Source organism: Anabrus simplex, chromosome 11 (genome assembly GCF_040414725.1).
Source record: "Anabrus simplex isolate iqAnaSimp1 chromosome 11, ASM4041472v1, whole genome shotgun sequence".
Taxonomy (NCBI): domain Eukaryota; kingdom Metazoa; phylum Arthropoda; class Insecta; order Orthoptera; family Tettigoniidae; genus Anabrus; species Anabrus simplex.
This window is the reverse complement of record NC_090275.1, coordinates 109,876,200-109,903,354: the sequence shown is the minus strand read 5'-3', so window position 1 is coordinate 109,903,354 and position 27,155 is coordinate 109,876,200. Positions and strand designations below refer to the sequence as shown.

At 43.7% G+C, this 27,155-nt stretch overlaps 1 protein-coding gene across 1 annotated transcript; it reads right to left on the bottom strand.

Annotated features, from left to right (window-relative positions):
• Positions 1–560: 560 nt before the first annotated feature.
• LOC136883297 (uncharacterized) lies at positions 561–27,155 on the bottom strand. The gene is made up of 6 exons (XM_067155532.2): positions 27,100–27,155; positions 20,416–20,491; positions 14,120–14,208; positions 8,321–8,438; positions 5,666–5,734; positions 561–840 (listed from the first exon to the last, which is right to left on the bottom strand). Exons 1-6 carry the CDS (start codon positions 27,112–27,114, stop codon positions 818–820), a joined length of 390 nt encoding a protein of 129 aa, XP_067011633.2. The 5' UTR covers positions 27,115–27,155; the 3' UTR covers positions 561–817.

Sequence of the window (27,155 nt, the reverse complement as noted above, 5' to 3'; positions counted from 1 at the left end):
GCAGGTCCCTTAGCGCAGAGTACAAACACCGCGCGCGACAGAAGTTCGGCCGAGGCAGAGTACAAACACCGCGCGCGACAGAAGTCCGGCCGAGGCAGGTCCCTTAGCGCAGAGTACAAACACCGCGCGCGACAGAAGTTCGGCCGAGGCAGGTCCCTTAGCGCAGAGTACAAACACCGCGCGCGACAGAAGTCCGGCCGAGGCAGGTTCTTTAGCACCGTGCGTTCGCTCTAGGTCTCTAGGAGACATCCTGTAGTTACGGACCACATTAATATTTGTTCATAAATGCGTACGACGAACGGGCACTTCACCTAGTTCTCTATAGTCTTATTTTGAACACCAACTTGCAGTTGCAGTGCTTACAAAATTCTGACTCTTATAAGGCACTTCTGAGAAAAAGCACAGTATTTGTAATGAGTGTAATGCCGGTATGGAAGGCATTTGTAGAGCTTAGAAAGGAGGACACCACTGGAAAAGTTTAAGAACGATCACTGTGAACAAACTAACGTTCAGTATTCCAGTCGAGCAATTGCCACAGCTTGTAGAGTGAAAGATTTCAGTGTTGCATGAATAACGATTTTTATTTAACTAACACTGAGGCAGATACATCACAGAACAAGAACAGTTGCAAATATCTTGATATGTACATTAGTCTTTCAATACAAGAAATATCACATCACAACAATACATAAAAAAAGCGAAGGATAAAGCTTCCATTGTAAACTATAGGAGATTGTTTCGTTGTGTTCACAGACGAGTTCCTCCGAGCGGCTTCAGTTCGTGATTGTTGGCAATCAGACGTGCAAAGGTGACTTTGTTAATCTCCCAAGTCTTGTTCGTCTGGAAATAAGAGAATATAATTAGTTCCATCGTAATTACTGGCTTATAATATAGGAATTTACTAATTACAATGGTGAAATAAGGAATTGTAAATCAGGTATGTGCATGTAAGATTAACTTTAGTTGAAAAAAGTTATACGAGCATACAAGGTTAACAAACAGAGTAATGCGGGGAATGTTATTGTATTTCACTATCACCATTTCTCCTCATCTAGATGCAGCCAAGTTGGGATGAACGCCATTCTCTGTCAGTCCAGTCCTAGATGTTTGACTTCCGTTCCTTTCTACAGCATCTGACCAAGTTTGAATCCTTATTTGGTTTAGTGTTTCTCTTTCATCATTTGAAACTCTGTATTTTTTTTAGAATTCCTATTTCATCTACCCGTTTAAATGTACGAACCGCCTCAGTCTAATTTTCGTAATTATATAATTTTGCTTTCAAATTTATTTATTTCCATTTACTATGTTTTTATTTTCATTTAGAAGAATTCTAAAAGTGGGTCGCGATGATAGGACAACAGAGGAATGGAAACTGAACCGAGTACGCTTTTTACTAACTCGAATACAGATACTACGGAAACAAAATCTTAATGTGATGGCAGGTTTTCTACAGTTCTAAATTTGTTCTTCATGTAATGATGAGGATGTCGCTGGAGGGGTCAGCTGAAAGGGAATCTCGAAACTACGTCCTTCGCAGCGTATTGCCATGGATGATCGAGGTTCTTAATTTTATTTTTTCTATTTGCTTTACGTCGCACCGACACAGATAGTTCTTATGGCGACGATGGGACAGGAAAGGCCTAGGAATGGGAAGGAAGCGGCCGTGGCCTTAATTAAGGTACAGCCCCAGCATTTGTCTAGTGTGAAAATGGGAAACCACAGAAAACCATCTTCAGGGCTGCCGACAGTGGGGTTCGAACCCACTGTGTCCCGCATGCGAGCTCACAGTTGCGCGCTCGTAACTGCACGGCCAACCCGCCCGGTGTTCTTAAAACTAGAGTTAGAACGTAGAGAGTGGCGTGTTTTACTATCCACTGCATTTATTGAATCATTGTGTACAGTTGCTCACCCACGTTCCAGTTTTACCGCGGTCCTAACACACTCTCACTTTGGCGATCGCACGCCCACAGTGCAGCGCATCGTGGTCTCACAACAATTATCTACGTGTTTTGAAGTGCGATTGTTTAATGCCACAGTGAAGTTGTTAATATTCCAGACTTTCGTTCAGCCTCACCATATATAAGCACAGGGCAGCCATTTCTGTATCTCTACAAGCTAATTGTTTCAGAATGTGTCTCTACCATGGGTTGCTATAGATAAAACTGGATAACGCTCCCAGATGGAGTGACATAACGTCGCAAAGGGTAGGTCTACGCTAGTTGCTGTTGTTTGCGTGATCAGTCCATAGACTGATTTGATGCAGCTCTCCATGCCACCATATCCCATAATAAACTTTTCATTTCTACATAACTACAACATCGTACATGCACTTTATACCTTCGTCTACCGATGCCCTTTTCACCACCTACACTTCCCTCTAAAACTAACTGAACAAGTCCTCCGTGTCTTACATTTGTTCTATCATTCTCTCTCTTCTTCTGGTCAAATTTAGCCAAATCGACCTCTTCTCACCAATTCAATTTATTATCTCTCGATTCACGATTCTATCTACCTATCTCACCTTCAGCATTCCTCTGTAACACCACATTTCTAAACCTTGTTTTTTCTTCCTTTCTGAGCTAGTTATCGCCCATGTTTCACTTCCACACAATGGCATGCTTCAGACTAGTCTTCAGACACATCTTTCTAATTCCTTTATCAATGTTCGAAGGGAGAAAAATTCTTTTCTTAAGAAAGCTCTTCCTTGCTTGTGCTAGTCCACATTTCATGTCCTCCTTACTTCGCCCATCGCTAGCTATCCTACAACCCAAGTAACACTATTAATCTACTTCCTTTTAAGACTTAACTTCCTAATCTTATACAGTCATAGTAAAAAGTATTCGTACACTTAATCATCATCATCATCATCTGTTTACCCTCCAGGTTCGGTTTTTCCCTCGGACTTAGCGAGGGATCCCACCTCTACCGCCTCAAGGGCAGTGTCCTGGAGCTTCAGACTATTGGTCGGGGGATACAACTGGGGAGTATGACCAGTACCTCGCCCAGGCGGCCTCACCTGTTATGCTGAACAGGGGCCTTGTTTAGGGATGGGAAGATTGGGAGGGATAGGCAAGGAAGAGGGAAGGAAGCGGCCGTGGCCTTAGGTTAAGTACCATCCCGGCATTCTCCTGGAGGAGAAGTGGGAAACCACGGAAAACCACTTCCAGGATGGCTGAGGTGGGAATCGAACCCACCTCTACTCAGTTGACCTCCCGAAGCTGAGTGGACCCCGTTCCAGCCCTCGTACCACTTTTCAAATTTCGTGGCAGAGCCGGGAATCGAACCCGGGCCTCCGGGGGTGGCAGCTAATCACGCTAACCACTACACCACAGAGGCGGATTCGTACACTTAATACTGAAACAAAAATACTGTACTTATTGTGATGTACGTTGTATAACATGAATAGGTTAGCTTTCTGTACATTATGTATATATATAAAACAAAACATACAATTGATAGACGTCCCTGTCAACAATACATGAATAAATGAATATACCATGATTTCATACTCATAAAAAGTTTTCGTGTCCGCCTGTGTGGTGTAGTGGTTACTGTAATTAGCTACCACCCCCAGAGGCCCGGGTTCGATTCCCGGCTCTGCCACGAAATTTGAAAAGTGGTACGAGGGCTGGAACGGGGTCCACTCAGCCTCGGGAGGTCAAATGAGTAGAGGTGGGTTCGATTCCAACTTCAGCCATCCTGGAAGTGGTTTTCCGTGGTTTCCCACTTCTCCTCCAGGCGAATGCCGGGATGGTACTTAATTTAAGACCACGGTTGCTTCCTTCCCTATTCCTTGCCTATCCTTTCCAATCTTCCCATCCCCCACTAAGGTCCCCGTTCATCATAGCAGGTGAGGCCACCTGGGCGAGGTACTGGTCATTCTCCCCAGTTGTATCCCACGACCCAATGTCTGAAGCTCCAGGACACTGCCCTTGAGGCGGTACAGGTGGGTCCCTCGCTGAGTCCGAGGGAAAACCCAACCATCGAGTGTAAACAGGTTAAGAAAGAAAAAGTATTCGTACGGTCCGGTTTTACTTTCATTCCTCACTGATTCTAGTGCACATTTAGTATTTTGTTGGCAATCGTTTTCATTTTACAACGGCCTCAAGCCGTCTGGGGATTGAATGAACAAGCTTGGAGGTGAAGGTGGGCTCAGTCTTACCCCATTCTTCCAAAAGAGCCATTTTCAAAGCTGGCTTGTGCTCAATCTCTCTTTAAGATAAGCCCACACATGGATTCAGATCTGGGGAGTGGGAGGGTGTTACCGTATATTTGGGTGTGTTGTATAAAATCCATAAGCACGTATCAAGGGCCGTATGCTTTGGATCATTATCCTGCATGAACACATAATTTCCCTTAAGTCCCATTTTTTCGGCACTAGATGCTAGATGTTTCTTTAAAATTTCAATATAGTATTTACGGTCCATCTTTTCATCTGTGAAATCTAAGGAACCTACTCCAGCTGAGATCATGTACCCCGAAACCATTAAACAAGCTCCACCATTCTTCACTGAAGGAGGCAGATTTTTCTTCCAGTTTCGTGTTCGATTTCATCCACACCTTTTTTCCATGTTCTTTAAAAACAGTGAATTTATATTCATCCGTAAATATATCTCGATCCCAGAACTCTAGAGAAGTATGTTTATAGTCTGTAGCATATTGTAGTCTTTGCTGGGGTAATTAAAGATTTTCGCCTGGCATTTCTACAATGATACCCATGAGCATATAAAAACTTTTGAATCATTGTGGAATCGTAGACATTAAGTTTTATTTCATTTCCTAGTTCAGACCTCAGTTTTGCAGCATTGATTCTAGGATTTTTCATAACTTTTCTGAGGATTAGTCTTTTAGTTCGATCGTCGAGTTTGCTTGGACGTCCACATCTACGTGCATTTTCTCAGTATACCTGTCAATATTCCCCTGAATTGTAGATCTTCGTCTCTTCACAAGTTTCGATATTTCCGAGAGCGATTTACAGAAATTATGAGCCCGGAGTGTAATTCTTCTCTCTTCTTCCGTTCTTTCTCTCATTCTGCGGCCAATCTTACTGACTGACTGTATCACTTGTTGTTTAGAACGACTGAAGCACAACTGACTTCGTACAAGACGTGACCTTTATTACCTGCGTTTCAATGATGTCATCAAGACTTTGATGTGAAGATAAACCATCTGTACCGATTACCTATATTTCGAACTTATTGGATGATACGTTTGTTAAAACAAACATTTCTAAAGTACTGTTGTTATTTCCGGTGCGTATTCATGTTTCCTGAAATACCGAAATATAGAAAAGTAGTGATATTCCTAGCAGTCTATGGGCAATGCATCAACTACAAACGATAATATTCCTTAACGTTTAAGGTGTACGTATACTTTTTCCCATGACTGTATTTCTTGCATCACCTAACTTCGTTCGACTGCACTCCATTACTTTTGTTTTGGGTTTATTTGTTTATTTTCATCTTGTACTCCTTCTGTCCATACTATTCAGTAAATTAATTGATTTTAAAATCCAGTGTCAGTATTCAAAGCATGAAGAGACGAGGACATAGCAGTTCTTGCAAAGAGAGGATTAAGAAGAAAGAGGGAGACTTAGCGGTGGTACAGCTGGGCAGCCACCCTCAAGGTTGTAACAATCTCTAATTATTAAATTATTTGTTGATACCTTTCTTTCCTCTGTAGCAGGTGAACAGCTCGTAGGCGACTTCACACGGATCCTTTCCATCGGACTCCACTGAAAGCAACAAGAAATATATGTTACTACTTACCAACAAATGATTTATTTTTATGAACCCGTTCTAAACTTAAATAACCTCGGTTAGGAAGAAATATAAGAGCATTAAATGTCATGTATGGAATTCAAAACTGGAACAGGTGGATTATTTCAAGTACTTAGGATGGGTATTCAACATAGGCTCGAACCCAGCCTTCTGAAAATTGTGTGTAAATGTCTATATGATATACCCCCTGCGGGTGGGGGACGCGCATGTAGAATACACGCGCGGTATCCCTTGCCTGTCGTAAGAGGCGACTAAAAGGGGCCCAAGGGGCTCTCAACTTGGGAGCGTGTGTTGGCGACCACGGGGCCCTTAGCTGAGTCCTGTCATTGCTTCCACTTACTTGTGCCAGGCTCCTCACTTTCATCTATGCTGTCCGACCTCCCTTGGTCAACTCGTGTTCTTTTCCGACCCCGATGGCATTAGAGCATTCGAGGCCTAGGGAGTCTTTCTTTTTCACGCCCTCGTGGCCCTTGCCTTTCATCGTCCGTGACTTCATTTTTCGAAATGACGAATCACTACTTTTTTCTTTTTTCCCTTTGTCTACCCCCTGTGGGTGGAGGACGCATACGAAGAATAGACCCACGGTGTCTCCTGCCTGTCGTAAGAGGCGACTAGAAGGGGCTACCAAGGGATGATTGAATTTAGAACCATGAAACTACTTTTGATTAGTACCATCACGCGGAGAACACCATGGGTTGTCTGTACTTTCCAGTAGTACCACTATATTAGGTACGAAATAGGTTTGTGATTAGTAGCAGCAGACAGAGGTTCACTGTAGGTTTCCAGTACCCGTGAGTCGTACCCACGTGAGCAACACCACGGGTCTGGGCGTTGCCTGTGATTAGTACCCACCATGTGAGGAACACCACGGGATTACCCTCGCCCGTGATTAGTACACCTAGGTGAGGAACACCATCGGTTTGCGTTGCCTATGTGTGGCACCATTATGTGAGAAACACCATAGGTCTGCGTTACCTGTACGACGTCCAATACTTGTGAGTAGTACCATCATGTGTGGAACACCGTGAGTCTACGCTACTTTTGATTAGTACCCCAATATGACAAATACATGGTTCTACTTTACTAGCGATAAGTACTATTATGTCCGACTCGTTGGCTGAACGGTCAGAGAACTGGCCTTCGGTTCAGAGGGTCCCGGGTTGGATTCCGGGCCGGGTCGGGGAATTTAACTCTAATTGGTTAATTCCAATGGCACGGGGGCTGGGTGTATGTGCTGTCTTTATCATCATTTCATCCTCATCACGACGCGCAGGTCGCCTACAGGTGTCAAATAGAAAGATCTGCACCTGGCGAGCCAAACTCGTCCTGGGATATCCCGGCACTAAAAGCCATACGACATTTCATTTCAGTACTATTATGAGGGGCCGTTGACTTGTATTTTGGACCCGTTTAGACACCGAGCATCCTCGATTCAGGATTGTGTTTTATGGTAGTTTTTGGGTAGGGTCCACTGATTGTTTTAAATTCATGTCCATCCATTCATTCTTCATGCCATTTTATATTTTGGTCAGTGGATGATTATGAACTTTTAATTTGTCATTTCATTTCGTACTATCAGGGGCCGATGACCTAGATGTTAGGCCCCTTAAAACAACAAGCATCTATTGTCATATTGTAATGTAACGCTCAATCCACTGTAAAGTGTAGTATTAAGCATGTGAATTATTTAAGGTATGTGTGAATTTGTATATGACTGTGTTGCAATGTTAAGCTACACTAGAGTCCAAAAGTTAAGCATAATCACTAAACGAGGCCATACCGCCTGACAGGAATGTCAGACGGATTGCTGAACAAACGGAAGCTGAATCACATACAAATATTACATATTCTGTGGAGTGGTCAGATATTATGACAGGCTGTTTTCACATTTTCACGGCCCCGTGGCGTAGAGGTCTTATCCAAAGGCTCCGAGTTCGATTCGCGGCCAGGTCAGGGATTTTTACCTGGATCTGAGGGCTGGTTCGAGGTCCACTCAGCGTACGTGATTACAATTGAGGAGCTATCTGACAGTCAGATGGCCGCGCCGGTCCGGAAAGCTAAGAATAACGGCTGAGAGTATTCGTCGTGCTGACCACACAACACCTTGTAATCTGCAGGCCTTCGGGCTGAACAGCAATCGCTTCGTAGGCCAAGGCCCTTCAGAGCTGTAGTGCCATATTTTTTTCACATTTTCACAGTAGAACGTAAATGAAACTCATGTTTTCGCCCGAGAGACATTGTTTTTCCTACTTTTAGAAACTCATTTCAAGGTTATTCCTCTGGTAAAATCATTCCAGTCTCTCCCTCCACTGACATTTCCAAACAAACCGCTTAGTCGAGAAGCTCGTCTCCTTATGCCAACCTTCCGAACGCACAGTTTATAAAATTTTCCTAAAACAGGCTTTTTGGAAAATTATATTGTTAAAAGATTTAAGACAGCTTTTTTGTGAATCCATGGCGTACAAATGAATTTTGAATTTTGTTTACCCAAACTTGAACCATACACCGACTTCTCCCACAAAACAGAGGTGGTCACTTACCTTCCTGATCACACTCTTCAGCAATAGCATGCACTTTGGCCATCTTCTCCGGCTCAGACTCGTACTTGTGCCTCAGGAGCTCCTTCGAGTTGTCGAGGGAGTATTTACCATCCACCATCTGAAAACGGAAAGGTTTACATGTTGGCAAAGTTTCCATTCTACTGTGCCACAACATTTCCATGAGGAAAGTAAAAGTAACGGGATGAGTTGAGTAATTGCTAGTAGAACAAGTTAGGTACGATCATCTAGTAGACAACTGTGAGGAATTTACATTAACACGGCTATGCTTTTGGTATGGCGACCTATCTGCAATTAGCGACATCAATTTAGAGTACACAACTTTCCGTGGACACAAATCCACACCGTGGTAACCAGGAAACCAGTGTTCGTCATTTGTCTATAACACGTCTTCGTCACCTTCTTTCTCACGTCATTACCGTGTGCCAGAACACTGCCCTCTATATACAGTAAGTACAAATGGCGCGGAGTTTTTGGCATAAATATCTTGTGGCTGCGGGGTAACCTGAACATTTGCCCTGTGGAAGTTAGGGACACAAAGTATGTGACGGAAGTGTAACCATAGCAACCGTACATGCTGTGATGTAAGGTATGGACGGTCAGACAATGTTACCTAGCAACCGTACATGCTTGATGTAAGGTATGGACGGTCAGACAATGTTACCTAGCAACCGTACATGCTTGATGTAAGGTATGGACGGTCAGACAATGTTACCAAGCAACCGTACATGCTTGATGTAAGGTATGGACGGTCAGACAATGTTACCTAGCAACCGTACATGCTTGATGTAAGGTATGGACGGTCAGACAATGTCACCTAGCAACCGTACATGCTGTGATGTAAGGTAACGTCACAGCAAAGCCCCTTACACACGGTAACGTCACCGAAGACAGCAGCATTTTTCTCATAATACGTACCTTGAAAATATTTATGAGCATAAAAGTGTGTGCTAAATCATCGACCATTTTGTTGGACGCATATTATGATGTTACGCATTTCTTTCCATTTATCGGAATTCTTTATCCCCCCTGTGAGTGGAGTGAACCATCTGTATGTCGTAAGAGGCTACTAAGAGGGGAACAACCTACTCGCTCTCTCGTCTTGTAAGCCCAACATATCCATGTTTGTATTATTTTCCGCGTAGCGGAGATATTTGCATATATTTTTTTGCACCCGACTTTCCTTGTGACCCCAATGGTCACTGAGGTTCTCGACTCCTGACAAGTCTTTCCTTTTCCTTTTTCATTTAGCCTACACGCTCATTCTGTGATGATAATATAGATTTTTAGGAAAGCTGGAGAGGAGCAGAGTTATCAATTTGAGATTGGGGACGTTGATGTCGTAACGCCCCAATCGCAGGGCATAACCGACATTTTTTAGGTTTTTTTATGACGGTGGGCTAAAATAAACTTATGAATCTGTGTGTGGAGATGTAGTAGACTATTGTTACTTTACCTTTGCTACATCCACACACTACGAAGATGTTTACAAGAGCTTTTAAAATTATGTCCCGTAGCTTCGATGCAGCATGATAACGTCCCTGTAGGTTCTGGCGCATCTGGTCGAATGACTCTGAAGTACTTCTAACGATGTCTCAAGCAAGAACGCCTCGTCAGTTTCCAAACATATATCGTCCTTTAATGACCTCACATGGAGACATTTAATGGAATAAGATCAGGCGAACGAGCTGGCCACGGGGCAGGATGTTCCTTTCCTATCCGCTTTTCTGGGAACGCATGGTTTAAGTGATTACTGGGCTTGACCCCATCGTGTTGAACACACACGCCTTGATGAACCTGAAACTCTTGAATAACGGGTTTGGCATTCGCAGACCGGAGTTCTGTATCTCAAACATATACATATGCCCATCTCCACCGTTCCTGAAATTCGCCTCCGTAACATAACAGTTAGCGCTATTAGCTACCGTCCTCGAGGACTCGGGTTCGATTCGTGGTAGTGCCAGAAATTTAAGAATGGCATGCGGGGCTGGTATGGGGGCTGGTATGTGGTTAAAATGATACATGCAGCTCACTTCCATTGGGGGTGTGCCACCTCGGGATGAGCACACGAGTTTACTTTACACGGCAACATCCTTTTAGTATACAATAACCAGTGAAGAGATCAGACGCCCATTTAATATTTGTTTTGGTCATACGAATGCATTTATTAGCCTCATTTGCATTTGGCTTTTTAATACGAACTTCGGCGTACTTGCATCCTTCAGTTGAATCTCAGGACATTCCATGCCCAGCCGTCATGGATTGCTTGACCTTCTGTTCATTGGTACGTAGCGGGGACCAAATACAGGCTTGGATCTCACGAATAATCTCTGAGAGCCTTGCTTGCTCACTCTGTCAAGCACTTTCTTTGCCTCTGAACATAATCACATCCTGACAGAGAAATCCTTCTGCCGGGCTGAGTGGCTCAGACGGTTGAGACGCTGGCCTTCTGGCCCCAACTTGGCAGGTTCGATCCTGGCTCAGTCCAGTGGTATTTGAAGGTGCTCAAAAACGTCAGAATGTGTCGGTAGATTTACTGGCACGTAAAATAACTCCTGCGGGACAAAATTCCGGCACCTTGGCGTCTCCGAAAACCGTAAAAGTATTTAGTGGGTCGTAAAGCAAATAGCATTATTATTAGAAATCCTTCTGGTTCATCACCTTATGTAAGCATTCAAATACCAGTTTAGATCGAACCTTCAAGGACTCCAGTACCCCAAGAGCCACTTAGAATCAAAATATTCCTTCTTGCTCTTCTCCCAAATATTCGCGAATATGATAATGGTCTCAGCCTGAACAAAATGTAGCATTCTGAGCAAGACTGAAAATAATCTTGTTCCACATCCATACAGACCTATAGAGTGCTTGAATGGGTGACTCCATTTATCGAAAGCAGATAATTAGATTAGGTGAAGTGTTTTCTGATCCTGTAATGATTAGGAGAGGATCCCACAGAGTTGTATTATTGAAACTCTGTATTTCCTCATATACGCCGGGCGAGTTGGCCGTGCGGTTAGGAGCGCGCAGCTGTGAGCTTGCATCCAGGAGATAGTGGGTTCGAACCCCATTGTCGGCAGCCCTGAAGATGGTTTTCCGTCGTTTCCCATTTTCACACCAGGCAAATGCTGCGGCTGTAGATTAATTAAGGCCACGGCCGCTTCCTTCCCATTCCTAGGCCTTTCCTGTCCCATTGTCGCCATAAGACCTATCTGTGTCGGTGCGACGTAAAGCAAATAGCAAAAAATAATGTAAAAAAATAAATAATCCTCATATACGGTGTGATTCAGCAGCCCCTCCAATATCGTTTGCTGCATCCCAACTAAAGTGCACAGGGTTATAGGGGTGCTATTCCCCTGCAGGCGTACTGAATGGTAGTAATGTTCATTGAGCACATTTCGCACATTATTATGAACCTTAGCGAAACGTTATATTTATCCGTTTCCAAAGCGTGGTGCCTTGAAATCATGTAGCAACGTCGATTTTACCATGTACAGTAACTATGTTAATGAGTCGTGGCTCGTGACCAGTTGTAATGAAGAGGGGAATCAATGCATAAAACTAGGTAACAGTGCAGTATTTATTGTCTTAAACACCGAACCGGATGGCGTATGTCGTCGTATTGCCACCATGATTCCAGCAGTGTAGCGTAAGAGTGTGCTTAGGCGTTTGCTTAGTAATCGACGGAATGTTCCAGCGGCGGTTCGAATCCTGCATCGTTCGAATATATTTGCATCGGTATGATGTTTGAATACGTGAATACAGGCCCACGCTGGCCACATCCCAACAGTAGAATGCCGCTCTTATTCATCCTGTGCCCTGCATATACACTGCTGTTTAGGGCCTCATTGTACTATAATCTCTGCTGTCATTTGGCATGTTTTCCAGAGAACAATACGTTGACATGCTCCTCATTTTTGGGGAAGCATGACAAAACGCGTGCGAGGCACTACGTCTATACCAGAAACGGTATCGCGAGAGGCGACACTCGGGTGTTACGCAATTACGCCGAGTTGAAAGACGCCTGAAGACAATAGGGGTGATTTCCAACCAGCCACCAGTCCTCCATAGACCCGTTACATTGGGTTAAACGGAAAAGGCCGTTCTGGAGGCAGCTCGTAATAATCCGCACATCAGTACAAGGGAGATTGCATGACAGGTGAAAACCAGCCAGCTGTCCGTCTGGCGGATATTGCATGAATGGAGTTCTGTCAGTGGCTGTTAGGCAGTCTGGACAATGATACAGCATTCATATATCGCATATCTTGTTCTTGGAAGAATCGTCGCGCTTCCACAATAATGGGAACGTCAACTGGCACAACATGCACAATGGGAGTCCGAACAATCCTCACCGGGTGCGACAGGCGGCGCATCAAGCTCGATGGGGCGTGAATGTTTGGTGTGGAATCTAGGAGAATCGTCTGATTGGACCCTATTTCTCTGCGGGCCATTGGACGGACCCACGCTACCTGCAGTTTCCGCGTCAGGAACTCCCACTACTGCTAGAGGATGTGCAGTGCAGGATAGTTTGACGATGTGGTTGCAACAGGATGGAGTTCCACTACATTCGACTTTGTCCGTTTGTAACCATCTGAACGAGAAACTGCCAGGATAGAACGAGGAGGCCCTGTTTCTTGGCCCGCCAGATCACCGGATTTAACGCCGCTAGAATTCTTCTTGTGGGGGAATTTGAAGAACATGGTTTACACTCAAGCGCTGGCAAACCCCGACCAGCTACGGCCACTCAGCACGGACGCCTGCCGAGCAATGACACCTAGAATACTTCAGCGCGCAAGACGATCTGTTGGACACCGGGCCCTAACGTGCATAAACCAAAAGTGTCATCACATCGAGCATTTGCTGCGGTAAGAAATTGTCATGGCAGTCGTGTTCCTATTATTTCCGGTCTGTATGTGTCCGGCTTGCTGACTAGTCATCCCTTCTTAGGGCCACAAACACACTTATTCACACTCAATTTGTATGAGAGTGGGTTTGAACTTACATTACGTGCAGTACGTATTTAACAAATATTTCAAGAAATTTTCTCTTTGCCCCAGACTCGAACCTTCCACCGGACATTCAAGCCCTCTCCACCGCGCCTTTACCTACCACACTTCGATTCCGTACGGATCACTGGGCAGCTTATAGAAATTATTAGATTCACTGCGGTCACAATAACAATATAACTGTCGTGTCAGGTTCATGTGATCTAGAAGGCACAAGCATGTCTTCCAGTGTTTAATATGGCGTCCTATCACGGTGAGGCGGTAAATACCAAGATATCCGGTTGTATTGTCTGAGCATACCGGCAGGGCAGACGTTTTCAGGACGGAATGAATATTGTGGGTTGCATAAAATACATTGGAAGGGACATAGGCCTGCTGCAGAAATGTATGCATGATTCCCTCCTACAGTATAATGAATGTAACGTTCTTTTTGCTGTACACACAGGCATAGGGATATGACACGAGGACAATTGTTCTGATGGACTGCATATCCCTACGTGGCTGAGAGGTGTGACCAGTCTTAAGGAAAATAATGGTTAAGAAGTACATTGTCAGTTACCCGGTTTTTCACAATCGTTACAGATATATGTATATTAGTAAAGAACTGGAATTTGAGGTAAGGCTTTTTGCGGACGATGGTATAATATTATGAATGCGACTTTCTATTCCTTGAAAGATTGCGGTATTCCTTATTCAGAACAAAACTCAGAATTGTGATAAATGTCTCTACATAGGCAACAATCTTGAAAATATTTAGCTCTTAAGATCAGGTTCTTACTATCGTCAGGTGGTCGAACAGGCAGTTGAGGTAGCAGCGTCCTTCCGCGGAAGCCTCTCCTTCCCTTGCCAAAGTAGACATGGCCAGATCTGTAAAGAAACATATTATAATTATTTCATGATTAGGACAGTATTTGTGGCTACGGAAGGGCTTTGAAATTCTGTTAGCGTACGGAAAAAGCTGATATATCCACTTTTGGCGAAAATGGAGTCTATCAAACTAGATAAAAGGCAGTTCTGAATCACCAAAAGTTATTCCAGTGAGCTCAACTTGCGGAGATCTAGTAATATCGGGTGGTTCACCAGCCCCATATTTTTTGGAGACAGACAACCCAAATGACACGTTTAACCTAAATATCCTTATAATTTAGTTTTACGAACAATAAATAACTTGAAATGTCTCCGTATGGTCAATAAGAATCTCTCCTACCCGTGTGTCATCACTGTAAATTGATCCTTGGACCTAGCAAAGGAAAATTACTGTGCACAATTCCGCGCTAAATACTAAGGACCATTCTGCAAACATGTGATTTATTGCGCCTTGAAATAACACAGTTACCCGTAAGCGTTCGAATTAATGGGTTATGTCACGTGCTCTGTAACGTAAGGAGGTTAAATGAACACTATAATCCTTCATTGAAGACTTTCACACGTATGTTGACTTCGTGGCTGAATCGGTTAAAGGATGGAGCAGAAGATCTATGAGTATCGGTGGCGTAGTGGTTCGAATTTAGCATAAGGTAAGTTTTTTGAAGGCCAGAGGTGATTCATTTTAGTGGGGATACAATAATAATCAATACATTCTTTGCAGTTTGTTTTAAGGGGTGCCCTCTGATTTGGCGTCTTTCCCATAAGGATGGGTGGGGGAGGAATTGGTAAGGAAAACGGCATTGGTCTTTTATTAAGGTACCGTCCGGGCATTCGCCTAGTGGTGAAAATGGGAAACCGAAGAAAACCGTTTCTAGGACGGCCAGGATGGGATTCAAATCCACAACCTACCGAATCAACGCACGAAAATAGTAATCCACACCTACCAGGTCACATCACAGCACTTATTCATTTCCTAACGATGTATTCCACGAAGAGTACATTCATTTGTTGCTAATTTATGGAGAAAGTACGGTTGAATCAAAATGTATTCCACGTGCTCCGTATTGGTAAAAAGTTAAATGAACACCGTAAAGTGGTCAAGATTTCGAACTCTGAATATGCACGGTACCCTACTTCCTACCTTCAGAACATCACGTCGTAGTCCACGTGGTTACTTAACATAGGATAATAACAGTACTTTCCTTCTTCTTCTTCTTCTTTTCCCTCGGACTAAGCGAGGGATCCCACCTTTAACGCCACAATGGCGGTGTCCTGGAGCATCAGACTCTGGGTCTAAGGATACAACTGGGGAGAATGGCCAGTACCTCGCACAGGCGACCTCATCTGCTATGCTGAACGGGGGCCTTGTGGAGGCATGGGAAGATTGGAAGGAAGAGGGAAGAAAGAGGGAAGGAATTTCCTGGGACATGAAGTTAGGTACCATCCTGGCATTTGCCTGGAGGAGAAGTGGGAAACCACGGAAAACCACTTCCAGGATGGCTGAGGTGGGAATCGAACCCACCTCTACTCAGTTGACCTCCCGAGGCTGAGTGGACCCCGTTCCAGCCCTCGTACCACTTTTCAAATTTCGTGGCAGAGCCGGGAATCAAACCCGTGCCTCCGGGTGTGGCAGCTAATCACGCTAACCACTACACCACAGAGGCGGACATGGTCCTTTCAGGGATCAAATAAAAATTCATTCTTTGGAACAGGATGATATGCGGCCATATTACAGTCGCTGTAAGCGGCGTTAATCGTGTGATTCGAAGCTAGTACCACACAGCTCGGGTGATGCAACAGCTATGCTGCGTGACTTAGCCACCTTAGCTGCCGCGATCCTCGGCGCATTGTTAACACGTTGTAGTCCTTATAGAAACTCTCTGTTAAAACGTAAGATAGTGTTACTGGTAGCTTTTTTTGTTGCTATTTGCCTCATGTCTCATCGACACAGATATGACTTATTTACTCGCAGCTGTGATCGTTTTCCACATTAATTATAGTTTAAATAATAGAAATAACACAGCCGCTAATGATTTATACCATATCCGCGAGCATTATATAAACGGTATAGTTGTACTAAGGTCCTCCTCTGTGCTGTAGTGGTTAGTGTGATTAGCTGCCACCCCCGGGGGCCCGGGTTCGATTCCTGGCTCTGCTACGAAATTTGAAAAGTGGGACGAGGACTGGAACGGGGTCCACTCAGCCTCGGGAGGTCAACTGAGTAGAGGTGGATTCGATTCCCACCTCAGCCATCCTGGAAGTGGTTTTCCGCGGTTTCACACTTCTCCTCCAGGCGAATGCCGGGATGGTACCTAACTTAAGGCCACGGCCGCTTCCTTCCCTCCTCCTTGTCTATCCCTTGCAATCTTTCCATCCCTCCACCAGGCCCCTGTTCAGCATAGCAGGTGAGGTCGCCTGGGCGAGGTAGTGGTCATTCTCCCCAGTTGTATCCCCGACCAAGAGTCTGAAACTCCAGGACACTGCCATTGAGGCGGTAGAGGTGGTATTCCTCGCTGAATCCGAGGGAAAAGCCGACCCTGGAGGGTTAAACAGATGATGATGATGATGATGATGATGATAGTTGTACTAAGGCCATAAAAAACAGGTATTAATGTTTTTCGGATGACAGTGATACACTCGTTAGTTGGGTACTCACCTCCGGAAAATAAGGGACTGGTGAACCACCCGATATATAGCAGATTTTTCAACAATATGTTTTACGTTGCACCGACACAGAAATATCTTACAGCGACGAAGTGGTAGGAACGGCCTAGGAGAGGGAAGGAAGTGACCGTGGCCTTAATTAAAGCACAACCCCAGCATTTACCCGGTGTGAAAATGGGAAGCCACGGTAAACCATATTCAGGGATACCGACAGTGGGGTTCGAATACACTATCTCCCGAATAAAAGTTGATAGCTACGTGACCCAAACCTCACAGCCACTTGCTCGATCAGAAATCTTATATTCAGGAGGTCAAATTGACTGTATCGCTATTGACTTATCCAAGGATTTTGATAAAGTAAACTACTGACAAAGATGAGAGCCATTGGACTAGACGAAAGTCTCCCTGAGTGGGTGACTATATTTCTAGGAAACAGAACTCAGAGAATTAAAGTAGGTGAAGCATTATCTGATCTTGGAACAGTGGCAGTATAATTCGACTTTTTCAGTTTTCTTTCGTTTATAAATGACATGAGTAATAACTAAGTTACAGTAATGTGAGTGACTACAAAGACCTGGACGATGTTGTGAGATAGACAGCAGACAATGGTATGATGTTAAACGGGTGAAAATTCAGGTTGTGAGTTTCACCAAGCGGAAAAGTTCCCTCAGTTTTAATTACTGTCTTTATGGGGTAAATGTTCTTCTTGTACTGTAGGTGTTAATATAACGAATGCTATTCTCTGGGGTAATCACATTAAGAGAGTTGTAAATAAGAATTACTGATCTCTTCATATGGCTGTGGGGGTATTTAGGGACTGTACCAAAGATGTGGAGGAGAGTGATTATGAGTCTCCCTTATGACCCCAACAGACAGTATACATCCAGTGAATGAGATCTTCACCAGAATTTCTTGATTGCAGAACAGGAAAAGATCCAAAAGAAACCAGTGCGCTTTGCTCTGCATGATTTCCGACAAAAGAGTAGAGTTACAGAAATGTTATCTAGTGAGAATCCAAGTCCGTTCGTATCGCCATTTAGAACACCTGGAAGGTAAGCATAACCACTTGAAAGCGTGAACGGACGAGTTGCCGTCTTAACTCCTAGCCATTCCAGTGCAAGGACACCTGCGTTATCACTGCTGTAGAGCGGATTTTGGCCTCCCCAAGCTGAAGATATCCTAACCCAATGGCACTGCAGCCCTGAAGGGCCTCGGTCTACCAAGCGATCGCTGCTCAGCGCGAAGGCCTGCAGATGACGACGCGTCGTGTGGTCAGCACGATGAATCCTCTCGGCCGTTATTCTTGTCTTTCTAGACCGGGGTGGCTATGTCGCCGTCAGATAGCTCTTCAATTCTAATCACGTAGGCAGAGTAGACCTCGAACCAGCCCTTAGATCCAAGTAAAAATCCCTGACCTGGCCGGGAATCGAAACCGGAGCCTCTGGGTAAGAAGCAGGCACGTTACCCTCACACCACGGGGCCGACGCTGAATATACCCGCTGTGTCGATTACAAGGCGAATGGATTTACGTCCCCACCAGATAGTACCGTTACGCTGAGAAGGTTTGGTAATAAGGAGACGAGCTGCTCTACTTACTGGTATGTTCCGGCCTGTCACTGGTGAAGTGGCGTTGAATGACATTAGTAGAGGAATGAGCTCAAGTGGAAATTTTATAAGAAGGAAGGATTATATCATGAAATATGGCGATAACGTTGGAATACAAACTGGAGGAGAAATGCGTTTATAGGAAGAGGAATTAAAGACTGGAATAATTTACGAAGGAAGATCTTCGATGAATTTCCAACAATATTTTAAGGAAAGACTGTGTAAAAATCGATAGGGAATCTGCCACTCACACAATGAGGAGAAGTGGTACAGGTGAACTTGGTTAATTCGAAGCTGAAAAGACCGGCATGAAAGTGGCACTGTTCATAATTTCAAATTACACATGTTTCTATTTTTTAAGATTTAACTAAAATGGACATAAAATAATATATGCAGTTATAAAAAGTTATGAAGTTATAAATACGAAAATTCAAGTTTTTTAAAAAGAATATGAAATCTTTGTTTTGTTTTTATTTTGGCATTAAATATTTAAGTAATGCGTAATGAACACAAGTGCTGAAGGCTTCAATGTACATTGCAGTATATACTGTAACTTCCAATGCCCATTTAAAAAATAAAATCTACTCCAGTAACATGATCTGTGCGTGGGAAATTTTTGAAATTATTGGTTATTTCGTATTAAAGTCGTTCGAAGTTCGATTTTACCAAGAACACTGTTTACAGTTGAACATATCGACTTGTAATGTTATATCAAGATCAGCTAGGGGTAGCAGACCTGCCTTTATTCTGATATCCTTGGTTCAATTCCCGTCCAGCCCTGGATCTTGAGGCTAGCTCGGCGTCTTTGTCAGAACAGTTGAAGGGTCATCTGAGGGTGGGATAGCGGTCATAGTCTAGAAAGCTAAGAATAACGGCCCAGAGGATAAGACAAGCTGATCATGCGTCACTGGTACTCAGCAGGCTTGAGCAGCTGTCGCTTGGTAAGCCAAGGACCGTCAGGGCTGTGACGTCTTGGGTCTTGATTGCTTCCTATTTCTCCAACGTGCTTCCATAATCGGTTTAAAAAATTGTAAACACGCGTGGTGGCCGTGATCGTTAAATCGACAAGTCTATTTCGTATGACGCAATGCTTGGACAGTTCGAGTCCCGCTGGTGACAATAATTTTATAAACTGAATGTTGGCCGGCGGCGAAGGAGAGATGGTGGTATACAATTTCTAATAATAATAATAATAATAATGTTATTTGCTTTACGTCCCACTAACTACTTTTTAAGGTCTTCGGAGACGCCGAGGTGCCGGAATTTAGTTTCGCAGGAGTTCTTTTACGTGCCAGTAAATCTACCGTCACGGGGCTGTCGTATTTGAGCACCTTCAAATACCACCGGACTGAGCCAGGATCGAACCTGCCAAGTTGGGGTTGGAAGGCCAGCGCCTTAACCGTCTGAGCCACTCAGCCCGGCAATCTCTCTCTCTCTCTATATATATACACACAATTTCTAATCACTAGATTGTGTCCCAATATATTGGATTTAATTCGAAAGCTCTCCGCAGTGCCCATATGAAGTGAGGGCATATGAAGCTGTTGTTGGTGATTCGTCCGTCAGATGGACGCGTTAAGCCTTCAGCAGAGCCCTTGATTCTATTCGTCAGGCGTAGTCTATATGCCGCCACCGGGTTTCACCCTCTCCATCCCTACCATTACATATATCACATCATTAATTTCATCTCATGAACTCCTCTGATGAGGTTGACGTCGGAAAGGGCAGCTCGTTGTAAGAACTCACTTCATACCTAACCCAGTAGAGAAATGGAACAAGGGTTGGACACACACACACACACACACACACAAGAGGTAAAACTGATGACCTAGATATTAGACCCCTTAAAACAGTAATTATCATCCTTAACATTGTGATGAAAGTTTATATTACTGTCTTAACATCGCCGGAGAATACAAGAACAAGTAAAACATTTACCTTCCGTTGAGCCGCTCTTCTCCAGACACTCCTCATGCACGTCCTTGTGGTGCTCGATGTAGTGCTCTAGGCTGCCCTGGAACAGAGGACAGTCATTGGAGTCTCTTCTTGACAGCACTCTCAACATCGATGCAGTGAAAATTGTCCTAAACACCATCCCTTTTGGTACCGCTACCGATTTTTCCAAGAATAGATTTAAAATCCTTAAAGGCCACCTGTTTTTCTCATTAACAACCATTATCCGTATAATATTCTCTGGCTTTATCAGTCAATGGTCAGCGTAGGGGCTTTCCTTTTAGAGGACCCCGGGTTCTATTCCAGACCGGGTCGAGTATTTAAATTGTGTTTTTCCTCAATTCGTAATGCTCTAGCTGCTGGAATATGTGTTATGTTCGTCTCAGTATACATCTTCATTTACAAACAACACATCACAAGTGATAGTGAATACTAGCCCAGGGTGTTTAGACAGTATAGGTTAGAATGTCGATTTACTGAAGCGGCTGATATGTACACACTAGCCCGTACAACAGATGTGCTGTGAGGTTAGCATAAACAATAGGTGCACGGACTATTAGAACCAGGGAGGTGAGAAGAGTAATGGAGTGGCCAAATGGGACTACTCCTTGAAAGCTGCAGCCATATTGTTCGGCACCACGGCCAGCTGGGGAGCTAGTCATAAGTTTGTATTCACCCCGTAAATTACCTGTGACAAGTTGCCTAATGGAACCGTTGTTTATCATAGGACTTTGTGTGTATGGTTGCAACAATAGAAGTGACATGATCAGAAAACCAGGCATTGCTTTTTAACGGAAAATTTTCTTCTTGTAGGCTAGTACGTATCAAACGTAGGCACGCATTCTTGTTCTTTTTTTTTTTCATGGAGAGAACGTCAGTTTTAAAATATGGATTGATGTAGATTCCTTAAGAACCTAGACCGTCGGGCCCTGTGGACGAAGGCAGTTAAGAGGAAAAACTCGAAACCTGGCGTTCATAGCGTTATTTTTACGGAGCACTTCAGCCATGACCAAGTGAATAATACATACTTATCTGGGCCGAGACTGAGAGAAAATACCTTCCCTGCCTACCCAAGCTACCTACAGCCATCAGCGCTTTGATAATAATAATAATAATAACAATAATATTTAAAATATATAATAATACTAATAATAATAATAATAATAATAATAATAATAATAATAATAATAATAATAATAATAATAATAATGTTATTTTCTTTACGTCTCACTAAAAACTTTTACGGTTTTTGAAGACGGCAGCTGCTGGAATTTAGTCCAGCAAGAGTTGTTTTACGTGCCAGTAAATCTACGGACACGAAGCTGAAGTACTTGAGCACCTTCAAATACCACCGGACTAAGCCAGAATCGAAACTGCCAAGTTGATTTCAGAAGGCCAGCGCCTCAACTGATATGCTTTATTGTTCCGTTCGGATGACATTCTAAATAATAGTCGTTTGCAGAAAAGGAAGATACTATAATCAGGGATGTTGACGACACTCGAGCCAAGTAATATGTTACTGAAGTGGGCTACCAGTGCCATTAATACTTTTCAGGTGCAAAAAGTGAGAACTTTTCCTATTTTATTACAGAAAGAGCTTTGAACACAGTATACTCCTATTATAGTTCGGTAGTCCCTATTTTAACTAATAATATTATCGTTGTCCGCCTCTGTGGTGTAGTGGTTAGTGTGATTAGTTGCCACCCCCGGAGACCCGGGTTCGATTGCCGACTCTGCCACGAAATATGAAAAGTGGTACGAGGGCTGGAACGGGGTTCGTTCAGCCTCGGAAAGTTAACTGAGTAGAAGTGGGTTCGATTCCCACCTCAGCTACCCTGGAAGTGGTTTTCCGTGCTTTCCCACTTCTTCTTCAGGCAAATCCCGGGATGGTACCTAACTGAAGGTCAAGGCCGCTTCCCTCCCTCTTCCTTGTCTATCCCTTCCAATCTTCCCATCCCCTACAAGGCTCCTGTTCTGTGTAGAAGGTGAGGCCCGCTGGGTGAGGTACTGGTCATCCTCCGCAGTTGTATCCCCGACCCAGAGTCTAAAGCTCCAGCACGCTGCCCTTGAGGCGGTAGAGGTGGAATCCCTCGCTGAGTCTGAGGGAATAACCGTCCCTGGAGGGTAAACAGATAAAGAAGAAGAAGGGGAAGAAGAAGAAGAAAAAGAAGGAAATGAGGGCTTCATTGAGACGTACGAGAATAATCATTAAAAATTTACGAATAAGGAATGCTAGAATGGCAAAAAAGAAAGCGACAGTTATGAAAACTTTATTCCACGACTTGAAATCAAAAAGTTTGTGAATGCGAGCGGCTTTAATTTGATCAAAAGTAGTTTTATATGTTACAATTTTGTGCACAGTGTAGTATGTTATCATTAGGTGCCTTGTGCTTGAATAGGAAGAAAGCACAGTTAGTTTTAACCGCATTCTCCCTCATTCGGTAGCGTACGGTTGTGCCGAATGGCCATGGCCTCAAAGGCTTACCCATCCTGTCAATTGGGCCACTTTCTCCACAGGCTAGCAGTGGCCAGGGGCTACTTCATTACTCCTCTCTTCTTGTTCTTCTTTATCTGTTTATTCTCCAGGGTCGTTTTTCCCTCGGACGCAGTGAGGGATCCCACCTCTACCGCCTGGAGCTTCAGACTCTGGGTCGTGGGATATAACTGTGGAGAATGACCAATACCTCGCCCATGCGGCCACACCTGCTATGCTGAATAGGGGGGTGGGGGTGTATTGTGTTATAATTTTATTTCACAATCTCGTGTATTTTAAATAATGGTTTATAATCAATTAAAATGCTATAATAACCAAGCCAAGTACTCATATTTTTAAACCTACCATTTACAGATTTTTTGTGGGGTAAATTGAGCATTTAGCCATGAGCGAGGGGTACAATCTCGTAATAGTTTGAGAACCTCTGGCTAGATCTTTTCAGGGCCTACGTGATCCTTTACACCAGGTGGCCCGCCAGCCCCGTATTTTCTACTTATGAGTGTCTTCCATGCACTAGCGATGAATTGGATGTCTAATAACTGGAATACTACTGTCTTCATGCAGATTACGTCAGCGTAGGAATATATAACAACCGGACGGCCGCTCGCTGCCCGACTGATATGCCTCGTTTTCGAAAACATTGTAGTACACTGGTATGTGGTATGGTAATAGTACAGTTGCTGTCAATGTGTTCAGGAACTACAAATACACAAACATAACTGTAATCTATGGAGTATCCGACTGAAATGCAGCCGAAGCTCGCAGACGGTATGCTCAGGAGTTTCCAAATCGCCGCTTGCCTTCTACACTCGCATCTCACCGAACAAAATTGCAATTGGATCGTTCAAGGCGCATACAAGCAACTCTTTGGTCTGTGAGTGTGTAAATGAATGTGTTCTTAACATTTATTTTCTGCATCTTTTGTGTGTTTACAATTGCACCTTGGTACAGAATGTGTGCAGTAAAATGACTGCTATTTGTTTTACATCCGAAATACAGCACGTTGTGGCGCTCCTTTGTACACCAGTGAATAGGCAACCCATTCATCACTAATGCATGCGGGACACTTCTAAGTAGAAAGGACCGGGCTACCTAGTATATAATTATGATGATAATATGATTTTCTTTCTTTGTACCTCAGTTAGCTGTTATTAATATGTTTATATTATTTGCATTTGTATTCGATTTCATACCGTGTGGTTAAATCTAAGAGAGGACATTGGTAGGTAAGGGTTATTCTGCCCGAAGGCAGGTCTGAACCTCCGCAGAGATGTTTACGTGCGGTAGGGTGGCCAGTTCCTTTCCGCTCCTCCATTCCCTTACCCCCACCAACAGCGCGTGGCAAACCATCCAACTCCTGACCACGCCCAATGTTGCTTAACTTCGGAGATCTCACGGGATCCGGTGTTTCAACACGGCTACGGCCGTTGGCGAGGACATTATTGTCCTGATTTTGACCGCCACAAATATAGACACCTACCACTACTATTACTTTGTGAGACACTGTATGTTGTTACAAACCCACCAGGATGTTGTTAGAATATTTAATGGTGGTTGCACACAATGTAAAACATCTTCGGCGACACAATCGGCGATTTTCCTGACAAAACTAATTAACAGTTAGCTGTGAGTACTTAGTGTGCGCCTGTGTGGTGTACTGTTTACTGTGATTGGCTGCAACCCCCCGGGGGCCCGGGTTCGATTCTCGGCTCTGCCATGAAATGATACGGGGATTGGAACGAGGTCCACTCAGCCTCGAGAAGTCATCTGAGTGGAGGGGTTTCAATTCCTACTTCAGCCATCCTTGAAGTGGTTGACGTGGTTTCCCACTTCTCCTCCAAACAAATGCCGGGATGGTACCCAACTTAAGGCCATGGCCGCTTCCTTCCCTCTTCCTTGTCTCTCCCTTCCGATCAATCCATTCCCTGCACAAGGCCCCTGTTCAGCATAGCAGGGGAGGCCGCTGGGTAATGTACTGGTCCTTCTCCCCAGTTTTATCGTAGCCGACCTCAATTCTCACGCTCCGGAACAATGCGCTTTAGGTGGTAGAGGTGGGATTCCTCGCTGAGTCGGAGGAAAAAACCAACCCGGACGGTAACCGGATTAAGAAACAAAGAAAAGAAATTAGGTACCTATATTTCCGTTCCTCGGCCACCGCGTAGAGAGATACGGAATGTTGAAATTGACTCGCAATAAAATTGCGTAAAAACGTCGACTTCGGGATCCCAAGATCGGGAATTAAAAACTGGTAGAAATTGTTTGATTTTTAAAGGATGAAAAAAAATTGAGTTCGGCACTTTTTATCGTGTGATGTCGGTGTATAAAAGGTGACAGTTGGTGTTTACCGGACAAAATTAACCACAGTTCAGACATAAATCGCTAAATAGATCTGCTGTTTACTGCCAAACAGCAGCCAGAATGGCGTCAATAAGGAAAGCACTACGCGGCAGGAGGACATTATTTGAATACTACTTAAATTGAAATGTGTTAATTACCAAAAATTCAAAATGTCACGTTTTTCGGTTAAAAAGGTCTGTGTAACAAAGCATGTTAAAGGGCTTGTAGCCAAAAAGTTGGGGGGAGTAGTTTTTAGAACAGCCTAAAGATATAGCTAGTTGTATCAAGAGTAGTACGTGTAATAAAGAAGTGTCCACGTTCCGCTTTCCTATACTAGATACAGCTGCATTCACTGTCGTCAAATACCTTTGTAAAGATGATTGTTAACGCGTTGAAGTGTATACGGTCTAACACTGTGGTTAGCCGGTTCGAGTTCCGTTGGTCGAAAGAATGTTCAACATCAAAATGTTTTCCGGCAGCGTAAGACAAGGGGTGCGTACCAAAACCCTCTCCGCAGTACTCATATGGGTGAAGGCATATGGCGCTGTTGATCTTGATTCGTCCATCGGATGGAGACGTAACAACTTTGAGCAGACCCCTTTGTGCTATTCTACAGGAGTCCCACATCTAGAACGCAGGTCGCCTATGGAAGTCAAATAGAATATCCTGCTCCAGGCGAGCCGAACATGACCTTGAACACCGGCGGGACTAAAACCTATGCGATAAATAATTAAATCAGTTAAAAATACTGGAATGCATAAAGTTATTTGGTCGAAAGACTTAGAGGCTGTAACCATATTTATTTGACAAAAAAAACCTTGTGCTGTTATAAATATGGTGTAAACGAACTTCTAGTATTATTGTAAAGCTGCAGATATCTTTGTGAATACTGGGAAGGTAAATATTCCTACACTTCGTGAATTTGAATCATAAACGAAATTCGTTGCCAGTTGCTTGTAAAGAAGTGATTTTTTGATATTACTACCAGCGTTGCATAAACTGGAAGACGACGGCACGTTCTGAGAACTATGGAGAAACAGCATCAGAAGTCACAAGAAAAGATACTCAAGAAAAACGCTCCCTTATTTACCGTAAGATCTCAAACAATGTAATTACACAAGCTGTCGTTGAAGTTTTGCAGTTTTGTGTGCACTAAAATTGTGGCTGTGTAAAATAAGAAATACAATGAGTTTAATAACGAAAGTCGAAAGTCCGACTCTTTGGCTTAATGGCCATAGTCGAAGCCTTCGGGTTCATAGTGTCCCGGGTTTGATATCCTGCCGGATCGGGGATTTTAATTTTGTCCGATTAAGTCTTCTGATTCGGGGACTTAGTCCGTATTCAGACAGCGCACTACACTAGCAACCACCAGAGAAACACGCTATAGTGATTACATCCCTACACATAGGGGGGAGTCGGGAAGGGCATCCAGCCATAGAACAAGGCCAAATTCACATGTGTGACACAGTTGGCACCCACGACCTCACGGGTGTGGGAATAGCGGTAGAAGAAGAAGAAGGAGAAGAAAGTGAAAGCTGAAACACTGATGAGTTACAAGCACGTGGTACACAGATCCATTCTTAGTTTCCAGTTTTAACTCATGTATTTTCAACAGAAGTACTTTTTATTTGCGAATATACTTGCTTCATATGTTTTCTCCTATTTACCCATTTGTTTGTGCATCAATTTTTTAAGACGTTACTATGCACTAACCCTAGTTTTTCTACTTTTCTCTGATTTTTCATTTTGGTATGTAGACCTTTCTTATGCTATAGTATTAATTTATTATTACTATTATTCCTTCTGCGAAGTTTCCGCAATTTCTACATGGTACTTACCATGGCTACTGCCATCACGGAAGCGAACACGACAATGTTCACGATAACTTGCTTCA